This window comes from Canis lupus, chromosome 1 (assembly GCF_003254725.2).
Source record: "Canis lupus dingo isolate Sandy chromosome 1, ASM325472v2, whole genome shotgun sequence".
Lineage (NCBI taxonomy): Eukaryota > Metazoa > Chordata > Mammalia > Carnivora > Canidae > Canis > Canis lupus.
Genome location: NC_064243.1, coordinates 83,455,707 through 83,482,145, shown reverse-complemented (window position 1 = coordinate 83,482,145; position 26,439 = coordinate 83,455,707). Strand labels below are relative to the sequence as shown.

The 26,439-nt window shown below is 36.8% G+C and overlaps 1 protein-coding gene across 1 annotated transcript in view; it reads right to left on the bottom strand.

The window, feature by feature from the left end:
• Positions 1-26,439, bottom strand: part of TRPM6 (transient receptor potential cation channel subfamily M member 6) — a 137,159-nt gene that overhangs the window by 84,053 nt on the left and 26,667 nt on the right. The window contains exons 3-12 of the mRNA XM_025423303.3: positions 24,863-24,901; positions 21,527-21,704; positions 18,407-18,620; positions 16,664-16,788; positions 13,087-13,258; positions 7,857-8,025; positions 6,894-7,017; positions 4,078-4,150; positions 3,853-3,953; positions 1,033-1,167 (exon numbers count right to left, since the gene is read on the bottom strand). Coding sequence (XP_025279088.1) covers positions 1,033-1,167; positions 3,853-3,953; positions 4,078-4,150; positions 6,894-7,017; positions 7,857-8,025; positions 13,087-13,258; positions 16,664-16,788; positions 18,407-18,620; positions 21,527-21,704; positions 24,863-24,901 — 1,330 coding nt within the window. The remainder of the gene's footprint in view (positions 1-1,032; positions 1,168-3,852; positions 3,954-4,077; positions 4,151-6,893; positions 7,018-7,856; positions 8,026-13,086; positions 13,259-16,663; positions 16,789-18,406; positions 18,621-21,526; positions 21,705-24,862; positions 24,902-26,439) is intronic.

The following is a 26,439-nucleotide window of genomic DNA, read 5'->3' as shown; positions in this document are numbered from 1 at the left end:
GAAAAATTCATTCCTTTTAATTACCATGCACTAGGGGGAAAATATTTTATTTCAGAATATGTAAATAACCCAGAATACTGAAATTTTTCTTTAACATCTTTAGTTATGAAGCTTACCCCAATTAGTTATAAGTAAGTTATTTCCTAAGAGAAGATATAATTGGATTGAAATATTTTTCAAAGATGTAAAAAAAAAAAAGGATATAGATGTAGGTGGTAAAAACTTTATTTTTTTCAAGAGACAAAAATAAATTTTAATTTATAACTATCCTTTATCATATATAAACTACACAATTACAAACCCCATCACACAATTACATTCCATCAACAATTACTTATCGATCACTACTATGTTCAATACAGCTTTCAAGGGAGTCAATGAAGAATATAAGTACCTTCATCATAGTTTTCACAGTTAATTGAAGAGACAGGGGACTTACATGAAAAAATAAGCTACGAAGATGTGTGCTCAAAGAGTTGCAAAAAAACTGTACCATAGGAATAGATCACTGTAAACTGGAATATTCACAAAGGGCTTGAAGAGGGCTTTGAAGAAAGGGTAAGATTCAAAGGACAAGGAAGTACATTTCAAGAAGCATGGTTGGCTTGAGCAATCGGTGTTTTTACAATGAGTAAGCTGGTCTGGTTTCAATAAAGGGTTTGCATAGGAAAGTTGCGGGAACAGAATTTTAACAGCCACCATAGATGGAGATGCTTCCAACAATTCAATAAAAGCAATTTGTTCTTACTCACATCATTGGCTTTAACTATGGTTTTACTGTTTTGTTTTCTTAACTTGTTTATGTTTCTATTTTGTGTAATTAATTAAAATAAGAAAAGCAGACATGGCTAGAGGATAAAATGGATTTTGTAAGAATGTCCTTTGGTTGAGAAATCTGTCTCTCTCTAACCTATCTTTGTACGTCAATATTCAATGAGGCTTGAGCATTCAATATTTAGCTTACGCTAAATCTTAAGCTAATTAATAAATGAATCATAAGGGAGGTGATTGATGGAATGTTCCGATACTCACTGTGTTATAGAGCTCTTCCAGTCGGGGGATGGTAAGAAAGCGATGTAGGTTCACTCCGTATTCTATTAAGAGCTTCACAAAATCCACTCGATCCATCACTAAAGCATCTAACATTGCTTGTTCCAGTGCGCCAGCCTTAAACAAATAAATAAAGGTAGAAATCAGAGATATAGAAAGTAGAAATTTTTTAAAAAGTAGAAATAACTAAAGAATTACATATATTTGAACTGAAAACAATGCAGATACAATAATCATAAAATACAGTCTTACTAAGAAATGTTCAGGACCTGACTGAAGAAATAGTCAAAAGTGAACCTGATGAAATAAAAGATACTTTAAATAAATCTGTTCTTGTACTAGAAGACTGACAATTATAAAGATCTCATTACTTTCCAAATTAATGTACTGGTTTAATGCAATTCTAATAAAAATGCAAGGTTTCTTTCTTTGTTGTTGTTGTTGTTGTTATTCTAACTTGGTACATTTTCATTTAAACAATACCCAGTTTCTCAATATAAACAGGAAATTAAACACACTCACTTATTTTACTTTGACCTAAAACTTCAATAAAACTACAATAAAAGGATTTTTTTATTTTTTTATTTTTTTTTTAAGAAATGAATCCACTAGAACAAGGAGGTCCAGAGTGTCACGTTTTGGAAGTTGGAAAGCAGACAAGTCAAATGGTAATTGACTTAGCAATCCCCAGAAACCCAAAAGGTGAAAGTCCCCAGAAATTGAATCGCAAAAAAGCCAACAACCACAAAAATCTATGCCACAGAATTCTGGGGGCTCCAGGATGAAATAAATGTACACATACAGAATCCCTAATGTAGAGGACTTCCCAATCATCTTCCCCCCTTTGACTTCTGTTACCACTAGCAGGAGGGCTTTTATCTTATCCAGGCAAGGGATTGGAGGATTCTTTTCTGTAAAGGGACTAAGAGAAAAGGCAGGAATATGCTGTTATCTCAGGTCCTCCCAGCAACTGGAAGCCAGATCAGTCCTCTGTGAAGCTTAAACCTACAGTTAAGCCCTACCTATGGGCTCAGAACTTCTAAAGAGCTTTCTCTCCTCCATTCTTACATAAAAAGTCCAGAATAAACACACCACAAAACATCAGTTAGTAAGAATCAGACAATGCAGAAGAAGAGAACTTCAAAAGAACTATCATTACTATCGGTGAAATAAGGTCCTATAGATACTATGAGATACTATATTCAGGATGCTTAAAAAAATAAAATAAAATAATAATAAAAAGTAAAGAACAAAGAACAAATTTGCTCATAGAAATTAATAGCATGCTACCAGAAACTAATAGCTCCATATAAGGCATGAAAAATTAAAGTTGAGGAAATCTACCAAAGGAAAAATACGAAAGATAAAAGGAAAAAAGATTAGAGGAGCAGTCCATAGGTCCAACATTTAAATGCTATGAATTCCAGAAAGAGAACAGAGAAAAGAAGATGGCCCCAGCATGGAAACCCATGATTGCTAAGTTGAAAGCATATGCCCAGCATAATGGATATAAAGGCTCACAACAGCACACAGCACTATGAAATCTCAAAACATTGGAAAGATTATTTATTGAACCTCCAGAGAGGAAAAAAAAATGGTCAAAGGATTAGAAAACAAATATTTTTACTTCTCAATAGCAGTGCTGAATGCTAAAAGCTAAGCATTCAAAATTATTCAGGAAAATTAGCTCTGATCTTTAATTAAAGTATATCAAAACATCTAAGTTCTCAGAATATTTATGTTCCATATTCCTTTACTCAGACAGTTATTGAAGGATGCATCTCATTGAAACAAAGGAGTAAACCAAGGAAGAAGAAATGGGATACGGAAAAGAGGCAAAGGGAATCTCCAATATGATGAAGGTGGATCCCAGCATGACAGCCCAGAACCAGGAACAGCAGGCAACCAGTCCAGATTGTAGCAGTGAGGACAGGACCATAGACAGAAAAGTGGAGAGGTCTCTAAAATGAATGAATCAGAAAATAGCAATATGACTTGTTATTTAAAAATATGAAGATTTATAAATGTCAATACAATAAAAAAAATGTCAAAATTACTTCACTTTTGTGATTAGCAGGACAGAGCACTATTGTTGTTTTAGTTGCCTTTTAGTACCATTAGATGTTTCTTAAATAATATGCATGTGTTATTTTGACTCAAAAATAATATACTTGTGGTATGGTCACAACTGCAATGTTTAAAAATGAAATGTTAATAGTGGTTACCATTAGCACTATAGATAATATCTCTTCTTTCTGCTTTTCTCTGTTTTCTTTTTTTTTTAATTTTTTTTTTTTTAATTTATGATAGGCACACAGTGAGAGAGAGAGGCAGAGACACAGGCAGAGGGAGAAGCAGGTTCCATGCACTGGGAGCCCGACATGGGATTCGATCCCGGGTCCCCAGGATTGCACCCTGGGCCAAAGGCAGGCGCCAAACCGCTGCGCCACCCAGGGATCCCTTTTCTCTGTTTTCACTTATTTCTATTGTGACTACATGACACTTCAATGCAAAAATAAGAAAAAAATTTAAGTTTTAAATAATATAAAAATCCAGCCATTTAAAAAAATAAGTAAAACATCCTTCCATTTACCAATTTCAATTAGCCTGAGGAAAAAAATGATTTTAGGGAGGCAAAGTTGATGAGAGAAATGTCTCACGTATTGGGCACCCAGCTACAGAGAAGCTACCTCCATACTCCTCTCAAACCAATCTATCTCTCTGCCAATTTTTTCTTTTGACTTCCTCCTTACAAGCCAACACATGAAATATTTTTCCAAAATAACTTCATTTTAACTATACCTTCCAATGTTGTCCATAAATTAGAATGTGTTTCTTGGCAATGTCCATTCTGTCCCAAGCCATTGCCAGATTTAATTGTTCTGATGCTGCTAAATTTGTGCCTAGGGTAAAAGAAGAGAACAATCATATATCTTATTTAAAATATCAACATTAAAAAAATACCAAGTTCCATGGAATGTGAAAAGAGAAAATGTGGAAGAAATGTAACCCTCTTTAGACACTCACCCTTCAGCAGAGCCGTTAGGATTGCTAAATCAAGGTCTTGTGACTCCTCGGAATCAGCATCAAATATGGTAATCTATAAGAGTTGAGAAACAGAAAGCCATACATTTTGGAAACTAGCAAAGAAATGTTTTCAAAAAGTACCCACAAAATGTGTTCTAGAGGTAATGAATTGACCAAAACAATGCAAAAAAAAAAAAAAAACCACACACACACACACACACACACACACACACAGTTAATCTTCTTTATTAGTTAGTCTCTTTTTACTTGTAGAAAACTTCTTAAATAGGTTAATGGAGAATTGTGAACATTTAGAGAGAAAAAAAAAACCTGAAAAATCTACCTATCTTACAGGAAACACATAAAAAAAATTTAATACACTGAATTTACTACTCATTCACTAGGATAAAAAGAAACTCATTATCAATTCCTTATGAAAAAAAAAATCATTCCTTTTGAAGAGATATCACAAGATATCATGATTCTGCTTACCTCATCTTAGAAACTAAGATTTTTGCTTTTTTTAATGAGAGGTGAATTCTTAAGGATTCAGTCACAAAATACATGAGGCAATTACAATGCAATTAATGAGTAGAAAGGGCAACACAAATAATCTTCACAATGTCTGTGTCCAGTGCACCCTGCCATGAGGCTAATTTTTTTAAGACAAGAATTTTATTTCTGATTATAAAAGTGCCTGGTGTCTCAGTCGGTTGAGTGCCCAACTCTTGGTTCTGGCTCAGATCACAATCTCAAGGTCTAAGATGGAGCACTGCTTGGAGCTCCATGCTTAATGTGGAATCTCCTTAAGATTCTTTTTCCCTCTGCCTCTCCTCACTCCTTAAATAAATTAATTAAAGAAAAAGAAAAAAAGAAAAGATTGTCTGCAGTTAATGAATGTATCTCAGTCTTTCAAAATGAAATTATGGGATGCCTGTGTGGCTCAGTGGTTGAGCTTGTCTTCAGCTCAGGGCATGATCTCAGGGTCCTAGGATTAAGTCCAAATCAGGCTCCTTGCATGGAGCCTGCTTCTCCTGTCTCTGCCTCTCTGTCTCTCATGAATAAGTAAATAAAATATTTTTAAAAAATGAAAATATATTTTATATAGTCAAGGGAACTATTCAACAAAAAGAGTCAAGTCTGGTGAGCCCAGATAGACCACTAACTAGTCAGTCTGGGGGAAACATCTTAAGGCCACTGAATCTCAGATTCCTCATCCACAAGGTGAGAGGAACCCACTAAATAATCTCTAAGATCCCACAAAGGTAGAAAACCTATGCTTCCACAATTCAAGTATTGGCTCACCCCTCTATGTGCATGAATAAAATCAACTCTTAATTATGCAGGAGCTGAAGACCTAATTCCTAAGAAGTGCAAGCCTTTGGCACCTACTCTAGTTTCCTCTTGATGATTACATGTTCATTACTCTCTTTGATAACAGGAAGACACAAATCTCTTTAAGATCCCCATTCCTTTCTTTATTTTTTTTTAAGATTTTTTATTTATTTATTTGACAGAGAGAGAGAGAGAACACAGGTAGGCAAAGTGGCAGCCAGAAGGAGAGGAAGAAGCAGACTCCTTTGCAGGGCTCAACCCCAGGACCCCAGGATCATGACTAGAGCCGAAGTCAGAAGCTTAACTGACTAAGCCACCCAGGCACCCCTAGATGCCTATTTCTTATTGGTTTTGGTGGGAAATATCAAATGCAGTAGACCACATACAAGATTTCATCTCTGACCCCACATTTCTGTTCTACCATTTTGTAACCACATGACTCTGGGCAAATCACTTAAATTCTCTAGGTTCTAGCTTTGGCATCTCTGAAACTGGAATAAAAGATCACTGCCATATTGAACTCACTCATGGGGTTACTTCAAGGTGAAAAAAATACATCTGAAAACATGTTAATTGTAGACATGGTTGTTATTTTTTTGTTATTAGGTCTGCTGAAACCAAGTGTTTGTCATGTATGTTTAGCTATGCTTTGTCCAGCCTGAGCTTGTTCAATTGTTTATTTTTGTTTTTGTTTTTGAGGCCAGGTGCTTAAGTATTATCAAAATCTTGAATGATTTGGTCTAGCCTTTGAATTCTAGAAAGATCACTGTGAATCATGACATATTTGCATATTTACTATAATTGTTGGCTTCATCTCATCCAACTCATTGATAAAACTTTGGGTCAAAGTACCCTAAAACACTAAAATCTTTTCCTGAATCTACATTATGTTCACAGACCATAGTTTATGGCCTTCATTTGTCCCAGAGTATATACTTGTATTCCCCAGTGTTTAGTGCGTTCCCAAAGATCACCTGCAGGATCTACTGAGATGTTATGACGCAGTCATCTAAGCCAGCAGATTAGACTTCTTTTAAAACATAGAGCTGCTCTTTTACCCTCTGAAAATATTTATGTGTGATCTTCACTAAATGTGGTCACTTTCTGTAATACTGCTATATTAAGTTTTTTTCCTAAGTGCACTCTGAAATTTGAAGCATTGTGAGGAGGTGGGGAGAGGAGGAAATAAAAAGCCAAGTTTACCCAACTAACAGTCAAGTTCTATCGAGTTCTATACAATCAAATTAAAATGAAAAGCTCCTTGTTTCGGGAGCACCTAGCTGGCTCCGAAGGAAGAGTTGTGACTCTTGATTTTGGGATCATGAGTGTGAGCCCCAAGTTGGGTGTAGAGATTTCCTTTAAAAATAAAATAAAACTTTAAAAAAAACTCCTTATTTTTAAAAGTTGTGGAAATAAATATTACAATTGATACAAATTATCAGTTTTTAAAGTCAGTTGAGTTATCAACTCATCATACTCACAGAATCCCTGTGCACCATACACTCCATTAGAATTTGAAAAAGGTGCTTGGACTGTTTAAGACTAAAGTTAAAAGCGTTCTGAATCATGCAGATGATCTCCTCCTTCACCTGAGGACGTAGGGCCCTGAGAGAGAGAGATAAATGGTCATGACTCAGCACAATGCAGAGAAGGGATGGAGCCAGCAACTTCAGCGGGGGAGAACCTGTGTGTCCCACCCTACTGAAGAGGATTCCTTGCACAGTTCTGCTCTGAGAGCAAGTGAGCAGGAAGCAAAGGGAAGCAAGGTAGCAGGAGGCTGAATTTGAAAGCAAGCATGGATGGATCTACCAGGATCCTGGAAAGAATGCACTCTGGGGCAAGGTTCTGGAGCTGACAGATTTCTAAAACATGTTTATTAAGTAAATGGGTGGGGTCAATATTTTAGTTCACAGGCATTAGATTTACTTAACACAGGAGAAAGACCACGCTTTTAAAATTGGAAGAATCACATTAGATAGATGCATGGCCAGAGAGAAACCACCTTTTTTATTTGAAAAGGCTAAAGAAAACCTTAAATAAACACAATGTATATTAATGCCAGGATGCTGATTTCCCCAATTCCTGCTCCTTTTACTAATGGGAAATGAATCCGAAGGTGATCTAGGTCCAGCTCTGGTCTTCTCCCTCACTCCCACCTTGAAAGTGCTTTTACCCCTTCCCCCCACCCCACCCCACCCCAGCTCACACAGGGTTCTAGAGCTCCTGAGAGAGACAGGCCATTCTTCAGCTATGGAAACAGCAACTTACATCAGTGAAGGGCATTCTGGCATTAACTAATACATATAAAAATCACTGAAAAATTAATTCTAGTCTCAATCTCTGGCCTCCAAGATATGTGGCCCACATAAATGGAGAGCTTAAAGAACTAAAATGGAGGAATAAATAGTTACCATGGTTTAAAAACTGAGGAGTCAGACACTCACCCTTCATCTGCTATGTGTTTGTGGGTAAAGGCCAGGAGGTCGGCAGCCCTGCCTGTGCCTTCACACACCACCACCGGGTCTTTGTCTCTCACAATCTCCCACACAGCGAGGATGACATTGGGACCTCCTTCCACCACCAGCCCCACCACAGGCACCCCTTGTCTTGAGCCTGTTTTGGATGACAGACAATACCAAACTGTTACAAAGAAACCCTATATTGCCAGTCATCCATGTTACTTTCCTGGACACAAGTCTTTCAATTACCCCATACACCTAATACTTATGCTCACCCCTCTTCCTTCCTTGACTCACTCAGGCTTCCTTAGTTCAAGACCAAGCCAGAAGCTTGGACTTTCAATTAAAGTTGCATAAATATGGTAAGAGCATCTTCAAGCTTTCCCCATTTAACAAAGTAGCCAAAGTGCTCGCTTCGGCAGCACATATACTAAAACAAAGTAGCCAAAGATTTTCATTAATTTAAAATGTTTTTAAAAAATTAGCCTTCAAGAAATTTCTACTTTTCATTGTGGAAAACTTCAAGCATATTTTGAAAACCAAAAATATGGATCCCAATATAACTATCACTCATCTCCAGAAATGATCAAACTTTTGCCAATCTAATCAACTTCTAATGATGATATGTCTAAGAACAAGATGGAATGGGTAACTTTCAGACTTTTACATTTCAATGTATTCCACTTTTCACTGTTTAAATTTCTTATCATGAGTACACATTTTATTAAAGAAGGAAGACCAAAAAAAAAAAGGAAAGACCATGGAGTCTTTCTTTTTGAAGATATTGAATGAAAAAGTTACAGAATGATATGTATAGTATAATCCTTTTTATACATTTATTTAAAGATTTTATTTATTTATTCATGAGAGACACAAGAGAGAGAGAGAGCAGAGACACAGGCAGAGAGAGAAGCAGGCTCCTTGCAGGAAGCCCGATGTGGGACTCAATCCCGGGTCTCCAGGATCATGCCCTGGGCTGAAGGTGGCACTAAACCACTGAGCCACCTGGGCTGCCCACCTTTTTATATTTTTAAAACCACATACATGAGTATGTATTTTATATAATGTTTGCATTATGTATAGGTATTTATATGTGCTTGCATGATATATGTGTATATGTGTGCATAAATGTTTATTATATGTACATACCCATGTATACATTTAGATATATCCATATCCATGCATGTGTATAAATATATGTACATATACACATTTTATATATACACTTATCCATATATACATTTTATATATATACATTTTTATATATTTATGTGTATATATATCCATTCTACACTATCTATCTATCTATATATATATATATATAGAACTAGAAACTCTGGAAGGGTACACATCAAACTATTAATAATGGAGAAGGGAAGGAAAGATTTGGGGAAAAATTGAGGAACTTGTTTATTCTATAAACTTACTTAACTTTTATGCTGTACATGTACTGATATATTTAAATCGACATTTTATTTTACTTTTCTAAAGAAGTAAAATTGGCAGGCAATACCACGCTCACACTGGACATCAGAGGACTTTATCCCAGGCCCTTTAACAGACCCTCCTCTGGCCATGCCACCCCCTCACAGTGCAGGGTCTACAGGACCAATGGTTGAGAGAAGCCTGTGCCCTCTCCCCTACTTGCCCTAGACCCCCAAATTCCTGCTTCCAGGAGCTGTCGGGCCTATGCCCCAGATATGTCCTCCCCCAGGACATACTTGACAATGACCCTGGGATGTAGGGGAGGGGAAGATGAGAGCTTGGACATACAGGCTAGGGTGTCCAGGTGACTATGTGTGTGTAAAACCCCTGGCACGGAGGGACAGAGCCAGGAGCAGAAAGAGAAGTAGAGACAATGACATAGATGGAAAAAACTTTTGTAAGAAAGTCTCTTATGCTCTATATAATGAAATACTATGCAGCCCTGAAAGATGTGTTAAACTAGGCTTACTGATGTGGAAATGTACCCATATTTACTGGCAGAGAGAAGATTACAAATGAAGCATGGATATTATATAAATCTAGTGTTCAACATTTTTAAAAAATATTGCTCTGTGTGTGTGTAGAAAATTCCTAATAGGGATGCCTGTGCAGCTCAGCGGTTGAGCATCTGCCTTCGGCTCAAGGCATGATCCCAGGGTCTAGGGATCAAGTCCTCCATCAGGCTCCCCTGCCTGTTTCTCCCTCTGCCTATGTCTCTCTCTCTCTCTCCCTCTGTTTCATGAATAAATTAATTAAAATCTTTTTTGAAAAAGGAAAGAAAATTTCTGAGAGCATATATATGAAAATGTTGACAATGGTTAGTTTTATTGGGAGATTATGGAAAACCCTTCCTTCTCCTATATGTTATCTTTGCTTTATCTGAATATGAGAGTATATAGCACTCTTACCATCACAAAAGAATCAATAAGGTAAAAAGGGAATTCAATTTCTATTGGGTACATCTTTCTTGAAGCAATAACTAATTCCCACAAAAATAAAAATATTTGATTGTCTTCTACAAAAAGAATCTTACTGATGCTAATTAAATTTGTTAAAAAGGAAAAAAAACTGTCAAGTTCTTGCTGAGAAATCTCACTACACAACTGCTTTTATTCTTGGCCTCCAGGGTTAGGCAAGAATATGATATCATGCCTCCAAATTAAAAGCTCATATAATAAGACATCCTAGGAAAGCACTCTTCTCCACTGTCAGTTGGATTATGAAGAGATACCATGCATCTGATCCTGTGCTTTCTATTCTTAGGGGCTTAGGAACTGACATTGGCCACATTTCAAACAGCTGAAACCCCGGAATTCCTATTGCAACTTTATGATATCAGGGGTTTAGGGGGTTTTGATTTTTTGGGTTTTTTTCTAAGTACTCTTGGCCAATATCAAGGGTTTTACAGGGACTCCAAGAAGTCTTGCTGAAGAAAAAAAAAAAAAAAGAAATCAACAAAATATTTAACTATTTTCATTCCATCCAAATAAATCCTTTTTGAGCAGTACAAATATAGTAGAAAACCTCTCTAGTGAGCATTGTGGGCACAAAGATCAGCTTTTATATGTAAGAGTTTGAGGTCATTGGGGGCTTTTCTCTTTTGTCCTCCTTTCCTTTCCTCTATTTCCTTTCTTCTTCTCTTCCTTGTCCTTCTCCTCCTTCTTTTTCCTTCCTTTCTTCCTTCCCTGTGTATGTGTGTGTGTGTGTGTGTGTGTGTGTGTGTGTGTGTAGGTACCTTACTGCTTTTGCTCCTTCATACTGGTTCTTGTTAGAATAATGTTACCAATCCACTGAAATGGACTCTACATTCTTTTACACACAAAGTGAAACTCTCCGAATAAATCCTCAGTTTCAAGATCTTTGAAAGTAGAAGTGTTACTTGGTGCTATATGCAAGCTTCAGGTTGTATCCACACATCCACAAATGGAGAATCAGCAGGGTTATAATAAAAAAGATAAGATTTTGCTCTCCTGGGGCACACATTCTGATGCTGTATGAAACCCCTGAGCAATTTTTGTGGGAGCATAGGTCAATAGAGGCAACAGGATATTTCAGGCAATCGATAGTTCAGACCTCTAAGGGAGCCCTCACCCATGAGACCCTTCTTCAGAGCCAGTCCCTAACCAGTCCTCTCCTCGTCTCTCTTTTCCTCTCCTCTCCTCTGTGGGTCTCCCTTATCCTCACTCACACCTACTCCACAGAGGACCACATATCTGATCTTCTCTCTCCTTTTCTTACATAAATAAGCCTCCAACCTTCATTCACACTAAGCTCTAAGTGACTGGCAACAATTCCAAGGGTCCCTCCCACACCTACCCTCCCAACAAGGAAATTAAGCCTATATCAAAAGAGGATAAAAGAAAGAAACAGATATTTACTGAGGGCATACTATGTACCCAACACTATCCTAGGCACAGCAAGCATACATTATCTCAATTCTCACAACAAAAGGTAGACAATTCCTTCCCTTTTATATTAAGAAAACTGTTCAACAAATATTAACTTCCTTGGCCAAGGTCATCGACAGTAGTAGTAGACAGTAGTCTGCCTCAGGAGATCAAGGTAAAAAAAAACTCAAAGGACATTCAGCACTTCTGGCCAAAAGTCAAAAGTTGAAGAGGACTTGAGCCTTTCAAGGGGCTTTGGCTCCCTGGTGTTCTGCCCCCAGGGTGGGAACATTTTGTGGAAGATTTAGCTCATGAAAAGAGGCAGAGGCCCACTTTCTGCTGCCTTGGATGAAAAGTCACCATTTCTTCAGGCAGCACCTACCTTTCCACACCTCCCCTCCCTTCTCCCTCCTATAGGTACTACTGTTAAAAAAAGAGACAACAAGCCCAAAATAGAGTCACTTGTGCTAAGCTCCACAACAGCAAACCAAGATTTAATACCTTACCTAATTGCAGTTGCAACCTCTCCCAGGAATGTAACCTTTAACCAGTCAGTCTGGAATTACCTGGTTGGCACTATTGAGGTCATCTGCCCCCACCCCCACTCCACCTTCCCCCAAAGGAAGGTGACCTTGCCCAAAACAATCCACTCCTTGTCAGAATAACTCCCCTGACACACCTCCTTCTGCCCATAAAAGTTTTCTATTCTGTCTATCTCCTTGGAACTCCTCTCCATCTGCCAGATGGGATGCTGCCCAACTGATGAATCACTAAATAAGACCAGTAAGATCTTTACATATACTCAGCTGAATTTTTTTTTTTTTAACACTACCAAAATGGCTATCTCAAAGCATCCCTTGGAAGCAGCACACAACACTGAAACTTTCAAAGGTCCCTATTTCTAAAAGCCCTGTCTGGTTTTAACCTTTCCCTATCTGGGGCATGAAATGCCATCTTAGCTGATCAAACTCATGCCCCACTCTTCTCAGGCCAGCCTCCTTACTGCTCTTGAGTCATTCCCATTCTGGCATCAATACTCCCCACAAGCACAATAGCATCTTTCACTCATACCACCCTACAAACAGCTGGGGGCTATGCTAAAGTCTCCACTGTTCTAGAAAACCTCTATGATGACTATGATGTCCTCTAAGACTTCTTCCTCTCTCCTGTCACGCACAATTCCACACCACTTCACATCCTGTTTTCTTCTGGCTGTGGGTTCACATTTGTTCATTTAAGGCAAGGACCAACTTGGATGTCTCTACTCTATGGATAACAAAGGAGTGCCTTTTTCCAGAGCAGCCCCCCAGGGAGGCCCTATTGGTTGAGCCTCTGGTACTCACGGCTGTGTATTTTCTGCAGAGAGAGGTACTTTTCCAGATTCCTCCTGAGCTTCATCTCATTTCCATACTTGCCCACAGTCCCATCATCAGACAAGATGAAGTGGGAATGCATGCTGTTGAGTGTGGTAAGCTTGCTAAGGGGGTTGCCCAGAGTCTGGTACAGGCATACCACCTGAAAGACAGTAAAGATGAGAAGCTCAGAGCTCAAGGTTCTTCCCTGGGCTCAATTGCTCCATAAGGCCTGTCCAGCACCACAGAGCTCCTGCCAAGATTAGTAAGTACTACCTAGAACAGTGTTTGTCACGCTATCTGTGATGAAGGATCTATTTGGTTTTTTAATATCACATTTTTTGATGGATTAGTATGTGGTCCTATGTGTAACCAGCATTTGGCTCATCCTACACGAGGTCTCATGAGGTCTCTCTCATCCTACATGAGGATGAGGTCTCATACTACATAAGACTCATGGCATAAGTTCAATAACTCTCACACACACTGTGCTCAACACAATAAGCCCACTGGCCATATGCTTAGACATCACAGCACTGTCACATTGCTAAAAATGGTTCTAAATATTTATTTTTAATTTCTGTACTTATCTTGTCTCATACCATTATAAAACAATTCAAAGAGGTGCAGTGATATGCAGACTACATCACTATCCCAAAAATATGCCTTTCAGTAGACCTATTCGAAAACAATATTGTGATATCGCTTTTTTTTCAAGTATTCCAAATGAAATGAAGAATAACAGCCAACCAACTGATTACATATCCATCCATTCAGTATAAAACTTACATCCAGATCTTTATTGATACTTGTGGATTCTTCCTTAAGCTACTCCAATTCTTATTTGTTTTTAGAGACAAAAGCACGGTATTTGGAGTCAGAGAGTACAAGTTTAAGTCCAGACTCTTCTATTTCCTAATTTTAACTCGAGGTAATTCTTGTCTCCTTTCTCAGGCTTACTTTCCTCATGTATAAGTGAGGATAATAATTCTTACAGCAGAGGGTACCTCTGAGGCTTAAAAGAAATAATGATGGGATGGGATCCCTGGGTGGCGCAGCGGTTTAGCGCCTGCCTTTGGCCCAGGGCACGATCCTGGAGACCCAGGATCAAATCCCACGTCAGGCTCCCGGTGCATGGAGCCTGCTTCTCCCTCTGCCTGTGTCTCTGCCTCTCTCTCTCTCTCACTGTGTGCCTATCATAAATAAATAAAAAAAAAAATTAAAAAAAAAAAAAGAAATAATGATGGGAAAAGTACTATAAACTTTACCAACACTAGTCTTTAAAAGTTATCTTTTTAAAAATATTTTATGTATTTATTCATGAGAGACACAGAGACAGGCAGAGGGAGAAGTAGGCTTCATGCAGGGAGCCTGATGTGGGACTCGATCCCAGGATCTGGGATCATGACTTGAGCCGAAGGCAGACGCTCAACCACTGAGCCACCCAGGCGTCCCTAAAAGTTATCTTTTTTAATTCCTAAGTGTGACACTGACACTAGAAACCAAAAAGGAAAATAATTGATAGATTTAATACATCTTAAGCATCTTATCACAACATTAATATCATTTTTATGCAAGTAAAAATGGACAATAATAGAGGAAAGGTTAAATTATATTATTATTAAAGTATAACAGTTCAGTAGATCATTATCAGGCATTAAAAATCAGAATGCACTCTTGGTCCCCAGAATACAATTTCCCACTAAAAGAAATCAGTCATTTCTCAAGGAGCAAAAAATATACATTATTAGCCTGGAAATCTTTTTTCATACCAAAACACAAGGAAGCAATGAAAAACAACTAGAATTGTGTTAAAAGGACTCAAGACAACTTGAAAAATTTCCACTGGCCAAAATGGGACAATTTGGGCATAATTAAAAGTAATAACTAGAATAGAATAATGAATTGAAATATACTAAATAAATTATGTTTGATACATTTCAATTCAGGAACCAAAAAAAATCTCATTGTTCACCTTGGAGGTAAATAACAAATCACTGCTTTGAAAATTGGAAAATAAAGAGAAAGAATCAAGCATTTACTCTGCCCTTTCCCATACAACTATACCACAAGGTAAACCAAATGGTTGATGAGAAAATGTTTCCCTTTAAGAAAGAATATTATAATTAAATATCAGCATTTGCAACTCAGTTGAGATCATGAATCTAGGCAAGGACATCATAAAAAGAAAAACAATCATATGGTACAAGGGAAGGACACATCTCTTATGGTATAAACTTGCACACACAAAAGAACTTGCATTTGATCATACTTTTAAATCAAACTACCAATTTACAGGATATTCAGGAATTGTTAGTTTGAAATGTTAATATGAAAATGGCAATGTGGTTATGCATTTTTTAATTGTCCACATATTTCAGACATATCTACTTATTGGTATTTAGAAATATCAAAGTACTGGTGAATTAATTGCTAAATTAGAAACATTGGTTAAAATATTTACTAGTGACATTATTTGATGTCTGGAATTTGCTTCAAAATATTGGAGTGAAGAGGTAGGGAATGGATAAAGGGATAGATGAAACAAAGTTAACCCTGAGCTTATAACTGTTGAAGCTAGGAGATGGGTACATAGGATTTCACTATTTTAATCTGTCTACTCCTTAATATGTTTGAAATTTTTCAAAATGAAAGTTAAGGTAAACCATACACATGTCTATATTAATGACAGAGAAGTAACTGTTAAAAAGTTAAGCTAAAAAAACAGATTCACATTGGTGGGTTTCTTTTACCACTTTTTTCATACAAACTTTTTTACTATACATATGTACACATACTTAGAATTCTGGAATGATACACGCCAAGATATTAATAGTGGTTATCTTTCCTCTTCCTACCCTTTGTAATACCTGAGATTTTTATCAGAAATATACACTATTCTTATAAACAGTCTTAGACAAGTCCATTCCCTATAGAAAAACAGGATGAAAGAATCGATACACAGGAATGAATAAAGCAGAGTCCTAAAAGATAGGGAAAGAGGAGGGTCAAATTACGAATGTTCCTTGTTTTATCGCAAACACACCGCTACAAGAAATTGAACTATTACTCTGAGCAAGACAGGAGCCACTGAAGGGTTTTTCATAGGAGAGTAGCATGATCTGATTTATATTTTAGAAGAATCATTCTCGCTACTGTATTGAGCTTATATTAGAAGAAGTGACAAGGGTGAGAAATGGGAAGGCTATTTCTATAGTCATCCAGGTGACACAAAATGGTGTCTTGGACCTGCTCAGTAACGGTGGGGGTAATGACAAAAGGTCAGATTCTGGATATATTTTTATATTTCAAGTAAAGCTGAGATAATTTACTGATGGATTAGGTTTGCAGTGTGAGACAGAGATCATTCCAGGATGAGTCTAATGTTTTTGGCTTGAACAACTGCAAGAATGGGATCATCATTTTCTAAGATAAGGCAAGTGGAAAGACAAAAGTTGATTTGGGTTATATTACATTCAAGATGTCTTTTAGATACCCAGGTATAGTGCTGAATTGGCAATTGGACACACATTCATTTCTTTTTGCTGTGAACAGGTTGTCTACTTACATCTTTTCCAATAAGATCTCTCTGGTTCTCAATGACACCCCAAGGAGGGATTCCAACTGTCCAGATTTTTCTCAAGGACTGGAAGGAATGGGCTTTCAGGGCATCCCCAACGTGTTTGGACACGCCTATGAGCAATCAGTTTAGAGATGAAACTTTAACACAAAAATCATGCAAAACACCGTGACTGCTAGAAAGAGACAAATGGGCAGAAATATGTAAAGGGCTATTCTTAGGGAAAGTTACTGGCACAGTGGAATGAATTTCTGATATCTTTGCTTCCTCTACTCTCTTTAAACACCTCTTTCTCCTCTCTGACCTCTTTACCTGAAAAATTCTCCTCTCCCTTTGGGCAATTTTTGCTTACAACCTCAGTTCTGCCCCTATTTTTGACTGACCAGAAAGTCCTCAAGGCCAACATGAATGCTCTATTTTGTTTTTCCTCTAACCTTCTCTACTGCCCCAACAAAACATCCTGTGGATATGCCCCTTGCTTCATTGAAGTAAATTAATTTAATAGCTTTATATACATAAACATTCCAAAACTAATGCATTCCTATTTGCCCTTTTGGAATTAATAATAGCAACAATAATAATAATAGCCAGCACTGACCAAACTCTTACAATGCACAAGTAGCTTTTTAAAGGGTTTTACATGTATTTACACTTTAAGTAGAAACTTTAACTTTATTTAATCCATTGTACAGACAAGAATTGAGTAATGAGGTGAAGCTGATGGTCCAGATGTCCCACCCTGAGCATGCGGATGCCAAGGGTTTGTGGTTGAATGGGGTCAGACCCTGATTATTGTTTAAGAAAGCTTCAAGTAGGTCTCATTTCTTATTTCTTTTGTTTATATTAAGTATTTCAATAGTTTTCACACTATTATATATGTTCCTTAATTGGTCCTAACCTAAAATGTTAAAAAAAAAAAAACTCACAAAAAAGTGGTAAGTGAAATAAAGCATGTGTTGTTTAAAAGGGAAACCACAGCCCAAAATGGAATCACTTAAGCAAAGTTATCAAATTGGGGCTTAATACCTAACCTAACCTAACTGCAGTTCCAACCTCCCCCAGAATGCAGTCTTAATCACTCAATTAGAAATTTTCTGATCAGCACCAAGGAGAGATAATCTATCACAAGGCTCTCCCCATCCACAAAGGAAGATGATTAGACCCCCTGTCATTCCCCTTAAGGGAAGGTGATCTTGCCTGGAACAATCCTCCCTTTTCTTTTGCTAATAACTTCCTTGCCCCACCCTCCTTCCTATAAAGGCCTTCCATTTTGTACAACTTCTCTTTACTTACTATATGGAATGCTGCCTAATTCATGAATTGCTTAATAAAGCCAATTATATCTTCAAATTTTCTCAGCTGTATTTTTGCTATTGACTTGACCCTAGCGAGTTTAGTTCACACCCAAGCCCACACTGTCCATACTTGCATGGATTCCATGTCCTTTCAAACCTCACCATAGTCTAAAATTCATGAAAAGACTATTTTCTTTGCCAGAAGTTTACTCAAAGTTGTATTAAAATAGCATGTTTTAACAATGATAAAAACACATTCCAGGAAAGTCTATGATTCTTCTGGGGTTTTTTCTAGTTACTACGCTTTTCATCTTTCTCATGCCACCATGTCTCCTGGGAGCACTGTAGAGCAGAGATTAGGTGCCATACTGCCTGATTGAGTTAAAAGAGGGAATTTAAAAAAACGAAAGAATCTGAGGCAGGGAGTGCACTTTACCAGTATTAATGCCTTCCGTTATTATCCATGCTCCTGTTGTCTCTGCAGCTTTGACCAAACCTTGGCTGAAGATCTCTTTAAGTTTGGAGGGCATCTTGAAGTTCTGGATGCCCCCATGGACAGAGATCACCAGCTTTGGCAATTCCATCTTCCACTCTTTCAACATTAAATGTAACAGATGATCCAACTTGGTATCATAAGAAGTCCTAATATACTGGAAGATATGCATATACACATGTACATAAAATAGGAAAAACTATATGCCAGTAACAATGAGCACACAGCAGGGCAGCTGAAATAGCCAAAACTTAAAAGGAAGTGTCTGAGATTTCTTTAAAAGTTCATCTTTGTATAATGGAAACATTTACTTTGAAAGGATCCCACACCCCCGTAAGTTCCTTCTGGGAATTACAAGTCACGGTAGGAAGGCTTCCTCTGGCTTTCAGGGTTGGCCCACCAATGTTCTCTAGAAGGTCTGAGATGAGGCAGGAATACTTCAAACTGGCAAAAAGCGCTACTTCAAGAAACCCATTTAAAAGAAAAAATGCTTTTAGAAATAGGTAAAATGGGTTTTTTTCATACATCCTATGACTTAATTTACTTGACTATTCATGTATTTCCACAATTTAAATTATAATCCAGAAGCATGTATATTTATTTTACTGTAAATTTTACATTCTAACCAGTCCCTTTATATACAATTATCCCTCCAAAAACATCTTTTTCTAAAACAAATACTTTTCACAAGAGTCATATTTTTAGTAATTGTAACCAAAAGAAGAGAGAAATTCTAATCAGCAGGTTAGACTGGAATCATTTTGTGTTCTTCCTAAGATTATAGCTGGCTCTCTTTTTCCAACAGATGCAGCCACATTCAGACTGTTAAAATCATATTGAGATGAGTTTGCGAGCCTCAAGCATAGCCAAACAACACTAAGATTAAGTCAGCTTTGCCTGGATAAGGGTTATAAGAAACCATGAATTAGAAAACCAAAAAGAATCACAGGCGCTGCTCTTCAGACATATGCAGAGAGAATTATTGCCTTATCTTCCAGAATGTGATAGTGACTTAAAAAAATTGTCTGTTCATCTTTGAAATTCTTAAAACACAATCATAAATGTTACTAAAATGTTACTTTAATTACTAAAATTACTAAATGTTAGAATTCCTGAACATTGAGTTGGTACAGTCATCACAGTAGGTATTAGAACCTAAAGATGATCAGGATTCACTTGGTCAGTGAGAGAAATGAGTTGCTATGGCTTTCCTACATATTCAGGTAGGAGGGGAAAAAATAAAAGTTGACCTTTGTGAAATGGTCTGTGTTGCTCTGCATGGTGAACAAAGGCAGGAGGCAGCTCTGATGTGGCTCACCTAGTTCACCTCTTTCTCCTGGGTGCCTCTTTCTTTCATCTAGAAGCCTTCTACTCCTAGCAGATACTCTGAGATTTCAGATAAACAACCTTGATCAACTAAATGATCAGTACTAATCTTTTCTTCCAAAGGCCAACCCAAAATGGTGCTAAAGGTTAATGACTTTCTTTCCCCCACCCCCTCCTTTATAACTAACTCAGGCAGATTCTTAACTGGCCTGAATTCTCCTCAAATCCTTTGTAGAATGAGGTGGGAGGGATAAAACCAGGTATGGGAAAGCAGAGGGAGATAAGTAACCAACTCTCACAGCTCCTCTCACCGTAAACATGAAGAACAATTCTGGGCTTAAATATAAAGGGATAGTTTCTTCTCTTCTGAGAAACCAAGTAAAATGCACTCAGGTACTCAGGATGTAATGGCAATCTAACGCTAAGTATAAAACCTATTAGTGATCAGGAGATCTGTTGAACCATATTTTCTGTTCTATATGCACCATATTCTCCCTTGGCCTTCCCACAAGCCCAAAGTGTTCTTACCAAACACCTCACTCACCTTTCTGATCTCAGCTTAGGGGTCCCTACTTTCAGATGGCTTCCTTCACACAAACACACACACACACACACACACACACACATTGCCCCAGAAAAACAGGAGTTACCCTTTCCATTTTCTTGAAGAACCCTGTATGTCCATCCAGAGCATTCCCTGCCCCTGCCTCCACCTGTAGTAAGTGTATATTTATTTTCTGTTTCCCTCACTAGACTGTAAGCAATGTTAATACATGGAATGTATGCTCTTTGGGACACAGCAAAGTATGAGCACCTCATAAATATTTGTCAAATGGATGAAACAATGAGGAAATGAAGATGATTACAAATAAAAATAAAAGCAAAAGGAAGAAGACTAAAGCTAAAGGGGAAGATTACATACAGGGTTCTAGAAGAGTTGCTTCCAAAAAGGATCACAGAGAAGAATAAAGGCAATTTTCTCACCAGCTAAAGAAAACATCTATGCACAAAGCTAAATGCAAGAGGATTAAGAATTGGAAATGTATATTATGGTAAAACTATATTATGAAACTTGATTATGACTACATTATTAAGAACTGTTGTTTCAAATCCATCCAACTGATGGTCACCCTCCAAGGTAAAGCTGATTTGAGGCTTTCCTGAGGTGGACACACCCTGCAGTTTCTCCAGGGAAATCTGCCTCTAAAAATGCAGCAGGTGATCAACAAGCTCAAGAAAAAACTTCTGCAAGATAGCTGACCTGTCTGTACTATGCAAATTACATGAAACATTATCATATTAGGGACAGGAGAAAAATTGGCCTAGAAAACCTAATTCCTGCATTCCCTCTCACAAGGACACAGCAGGCATGAACAGCCACAAGTTACTAGTAATTGGTATGGCCATGCTTCAGCTAAAACCATCTCTTTGGCAGTAACTTTTCTCCATTCCTTAAGAAAAGGGCAGCCCTTTGGCAACTGTCTCAACTTCTCCTACAGAGAAGGCATAAGCTTGCTAAAGGACATCAAATTAAGAGCTGGCCACACCACACCTGCGAAACGTACAAAGTCTCTCAGACAGAAAGGAAAGAGAAGGGTCAGGTTCCAGTCATCTGATCATCTACACTTGGAGATACAATTTGGAGAAACATTTGGAGGTTATCTTCTGTTAAAAACTAGCAAAAATAAAAAATAAATAAAAAAAAACTAGCAAAAATAATGTGAGCTATTAGCAAACCTTGGAGTGGTGGGTATGCTCTCCATCTTGAAAATTAATAGTGCCAAACGTATCTGTCGGGCTTTTCGTCGTGTGCTTTTCAACAGACCATTGCTCATTTTCATTATCATTGGCAGTTGAGATGGTCCAGGAATAATCTAGCCCATGATGGTCTCCAATCAATCGACCACAGTGACACCTTAAAGATGGGATGAAAACCAGTTTCAGAATAGAAAACTAACAATGTCAAAATAGAAAATAGCTGTAATGTTTCTACATTTCTTAGGGTAATATATAAATGATATATGAACAAATTTTTAGAACTTCACATTAAGATTTATATTAGATTTATATCACTAGGATTATCTTCTGAGTTTATCATTTTTTAAAGAATTTATTTATGTCTTTATGTATTTATGCATTTATGCATTTATTTAACAGAGAGAGTGCACAAGTAGGCACAGTGGCAGGGAGAGAGAGAAGCAGGCTCCCTGCAGAGCAAGAAGCTCAATGTAGGGCTTAGTCCCATGACCCCAAGATCATGACCCGATGTCAAAGGCCCACGCCCATCTGACTGAGCACCCAAGTGCCCCATCATTTGAGTTCAGAAACACCCTCAAGTGGTTCTCTCCCTTAGCTGCATGTTAAAATCATTTAGGGAATATTTTTTAAAACACTATTATTTAAATATAAATATTTAAAAGTAGAGTGTTATTCACAGTAGCCAAGTGTCCATTGACAGATGAATGGATAAACAAAATGTGGCATATACATATAATGGAATATTATTCAGCCTTAAAAAGGGAGTAGTCCTGTGATATGCTACAATATGGGTAAACCTTGAAGATATTATGCTAAATGAAATAAGCCAGTCATGAAACAAGTGCTGTATGATTACAATTATATGAGGTATATACAGTAGTTAAATCCTTGGAGACAGACGGTAGAAGAGTGGTTGCTAAGGGCTGGGAGGAGTGGCCAATGGGAGTTATTGTTTAATTGTCACAGTTTTATTTTTGCAAGATGAAAAAGTTCTGAAGATGAGCTGCACCACAACGGAAATATGTCTAACATTACTGAATGATACACTTAAAATGGTTAAGATGGTAAAAAAATCAAATTGTACAGTTTAAACATGTGCGTTTTTTTTGTCAGTTATATCTCAACAAAGCTGTTAAGAAAAAACTAAAAATCTCTAACATGCAATAAACACTTAAGGAGAGTCAGAAAATGTCTTCATATAAAACATAATATGCACATCAAAAGGAAAGAATATTCATCAATGCAAAAAAGATTTAACTTCAGAGCTATATGCAAACAGAATTAACATAAGAGTCATAAATGAGGCTTGATTATAAATATAAATAAATAATAAATTAATATATGTGATATAATTACAAAAGAAGGAAAATTCAATAAATATTCTTGCAAATAATTAAAAGTTTTAAAAACTATCAGATACAAAGACATTATTTCCACTATGTAACAAAATAAACTAAGCAATTAAAAGGTTAAATCTTTTTGAAGCCAGAACTATATAAAAACTAACAAGACATAGTAATAATCATATTGGTGAAAGGACAATAAACTCATGTTTCGTGAATTAGAAAAAATCAGAAGGAAAAATTAAAATTTGAGCATATGGAACTTTAAAACTTGTAGCAATGAAAAACTACACATCTGCAGACCAAGGAAATTATTTGCATCAAATACATTAGATCATATACCTATTATATACAAAGAGGAAATTCAGTTTTATAAGTGATTCAGGGTTTTTGTGTGTGTATATGTGAAAAGCAACATAAAAACACATAGAGGTTATGAGGTTCAGATAAGCAAGGAAACAGGATGACAACAAGAAATCAGAGGATCATTTTAGAATTCTATATAGAGGGGCTTTAAAAAAAAGATTTTATTTATTTATTCATGAAAGACACAGAAAGAGGCAGAGACATAGGCAGAGGGAGAAGCAGGCTCCTCGCGGGGAGCCTGATGTGAGACTCGATCCCAGGACCACGGGATCACTCCCTAAGCCAAAAGCAGATGCTCAACCTCTGAGTCACCCAGGCTCAGGCATCACTAGAGGGGCTCTTGAACCAAAGAGTAGCGAAATAATCTCAAATGTACACAATATACAAAATAGGAATCTGCTAGAGAGAAATGTATCACTTAGTCATCTTTCAGAATGAAGATCAGTCTTCAAAATGGAAAAACATTTATTCACAAACTGAATGATGCATTTCACTGTGGCCTTTTCTAAACAGAACATGAATGGAGGCAACCATAATTCATACTTGATGAGATAAATAACTAACCTTCCACATGACTGTTCTTCAGTCTGAACCCACTTTAAGTATTTTTCTAGCTAATCCATTTGATCTGAGTTAACATAGTTTTATTCCAGTTTCTACCAGGTCATTTCATTAAGTTATGGCACAATGATCCCATAGAATAAACCAATTACCCCCCCCCCCAATTTTTTTTTTTAAATTTCCATGTCCAGGGACGCCTGGGTGGCTCAGCAGTTGAGCCAGGGGACAACGTGGGACAACAGTGAGCACAGGGGACAATGTGGACTTGTGGTTGGCACCCAAAGTGCAAGAAGGAAAGGTAGTCTTGTAGGACTGAGCTCTTAACCTATAGCATCTGCTACTATATACCCAGAGATTTAGTTAATTACCTGGCAGTATTGGAGAAACACACACATACACATCAAAACTGCTGTCAGAATTAGAGCTTGACATGAGCGAATATCACTCTCAAATCATAGATCAAATACAATGCTGTATGTGAACAAACCATCTTAATTATCCAATTAAAATATAAGGGCACCTGGGTGGCTTAGTTAAATGTTCAGCTCATGATTTCAGTCAGGTCATGACTCAGGGTTGTAAGATTGAGCCCCATGTTGGGCTCCACACTGAGCATGGAGCCTGCTTAAAATTCTCTCTCCCTCTCCCTCTGCCCCACTGTCTGCCACCCTCTCCCAGTCTCACTCTCTTGCTCTCTCTCTCTCTCTCAAAAAAAAAAAAATTTAAAAGACAAATAAAATATAACAAGGTCAAATGAACATGTAATGCTATACAAGTATTTCAACTGGTAGAAGTTCTTGCTAAAGGCCCTTGCCACTTACATGTCTCAGTAAATCAAGTAATCTATCTATTGCATTCAAATAATTGTTCTCCTTCAAAAAAAAAAAAATCCCACATTTCTGTTTTAAAACTTCCTTTGGAAAGGTAAATAGGATGCACCAATAAAGTCCCTACATTGAATCCATTCAAGATGTGAGAAAACTGTCCCAAAAAATTTTAATCAGAGTGTCTAAATATTAAAAGAAATTTTATTTGTCTGTCTTACCTGATTAAATTATGGCAGACCTGGCATCCTGTAGTACATCTAAATTAAAAACACAAAACCTCTGTTAGGTAAATGATATATTGAAAGCATATTTAATGTTTATACCATAAATATCTATTATTTTCCCTGGTCTAAAAATCAGGGTTTGCTGAGTACTCATAGATCATTCCCCAAATATTTCTCCAATATGTCATTTCCCAAATATAATTACACTGCAGCAACCATGACCTAATTAACAGAATGCTGAATTTGGAACCTAAATACCTGGATTGAAATCTCATTGATTTAACAATTTCTCTAAGCACTGGTTTTCACATCTGAAAGTAATATCTGGCCTAAAGGGCTATTAAGAGGATTACCTGAGATGATGTGTGTAATGTGTCTTACAGTGGTACATTGCAGTATATATAATAATGGTGACTATCATGGTCATTATACTATGTCATTATACCATGAAGATAAGAGAATCTTAGAATTCTGAGAATAAAGAAAAAACATTTATATATTTATAAATATATAATATATAAACACACAATTATATAAATATGGGTATATAATGATATATTATTTATGCATTGTATATGAATTTTATATAATTTATATATAATTATTAATAACTATTGTATATTTATATGTTTATATACAAATCATTTTAAAACCATAAAACATCAAATCAAAAGACAGTTGGTATGATTATAAGTATTATCCTCATTAATCTTTCTTTTTATGATTCAAAAGAAACTTCTGAAGTTGGGGGATCGTTGTGATCATCAAAGATCATATTTTAGGTATAAAGAAGTTTTAACTAGAAGAGAATACTAGTTAAAACAATTAAAGAAAAGAGTATTCACAGAATTAGGGTTCAGAAACAAATACTTGGGCCTTTCACTTCTTCCGGTCCTAGCCCTTTGGGATTGTCTTTTCTCAGAAGCTTCATTTCAACAACAAATTCAAAATAAGGAAAAAGATATTGTAATCAAGTCTATCCAATTAGTTTCTTATTAGAAACTACAAAAATTATCAGCAAAGGATCAACTTTATCTAAATTTAAAAACATGAACTACTACCTTTTTTTGTTCACCATCAGGAAGAAAACTTCATAAAAGCTACAGTTTTGAGATTCTTACTGAGATCTCAGAAAAAGGCTGGCATAGGAAGATCCATAATCATCCATTCATTTTTTTTCACAATCCCATAAAACTAGAGACTGCTTTTTTCCATGAAATAAGTAGATCTTGGACCATTTCGTAACATGGAATTATAATCATTGATATTCTTCTTGAGTCTGTGGGCTAATGGCCTATAGGTTATCAGATTTTATCAGGTTCAAGATGATTATAAAGATGACTTTCCTTTTACAGAAGCAGAAGGAGCTGCCTGAGCTCAGCCAGCCATTGTAACCACCATCACATTAAAAGAGATCATAAAAGATGAAGGGAAAAAACAAGTTTATCTTGCCATTCTGTAAACATATTATAAATGGGTAAAATGAGAACTTCCAATCATGGAGCTTACAAACCCCAGGTAATTCACTGAGGGTGGGGCTAGTAAATATTTAACAAAGGCAAGAAACACTG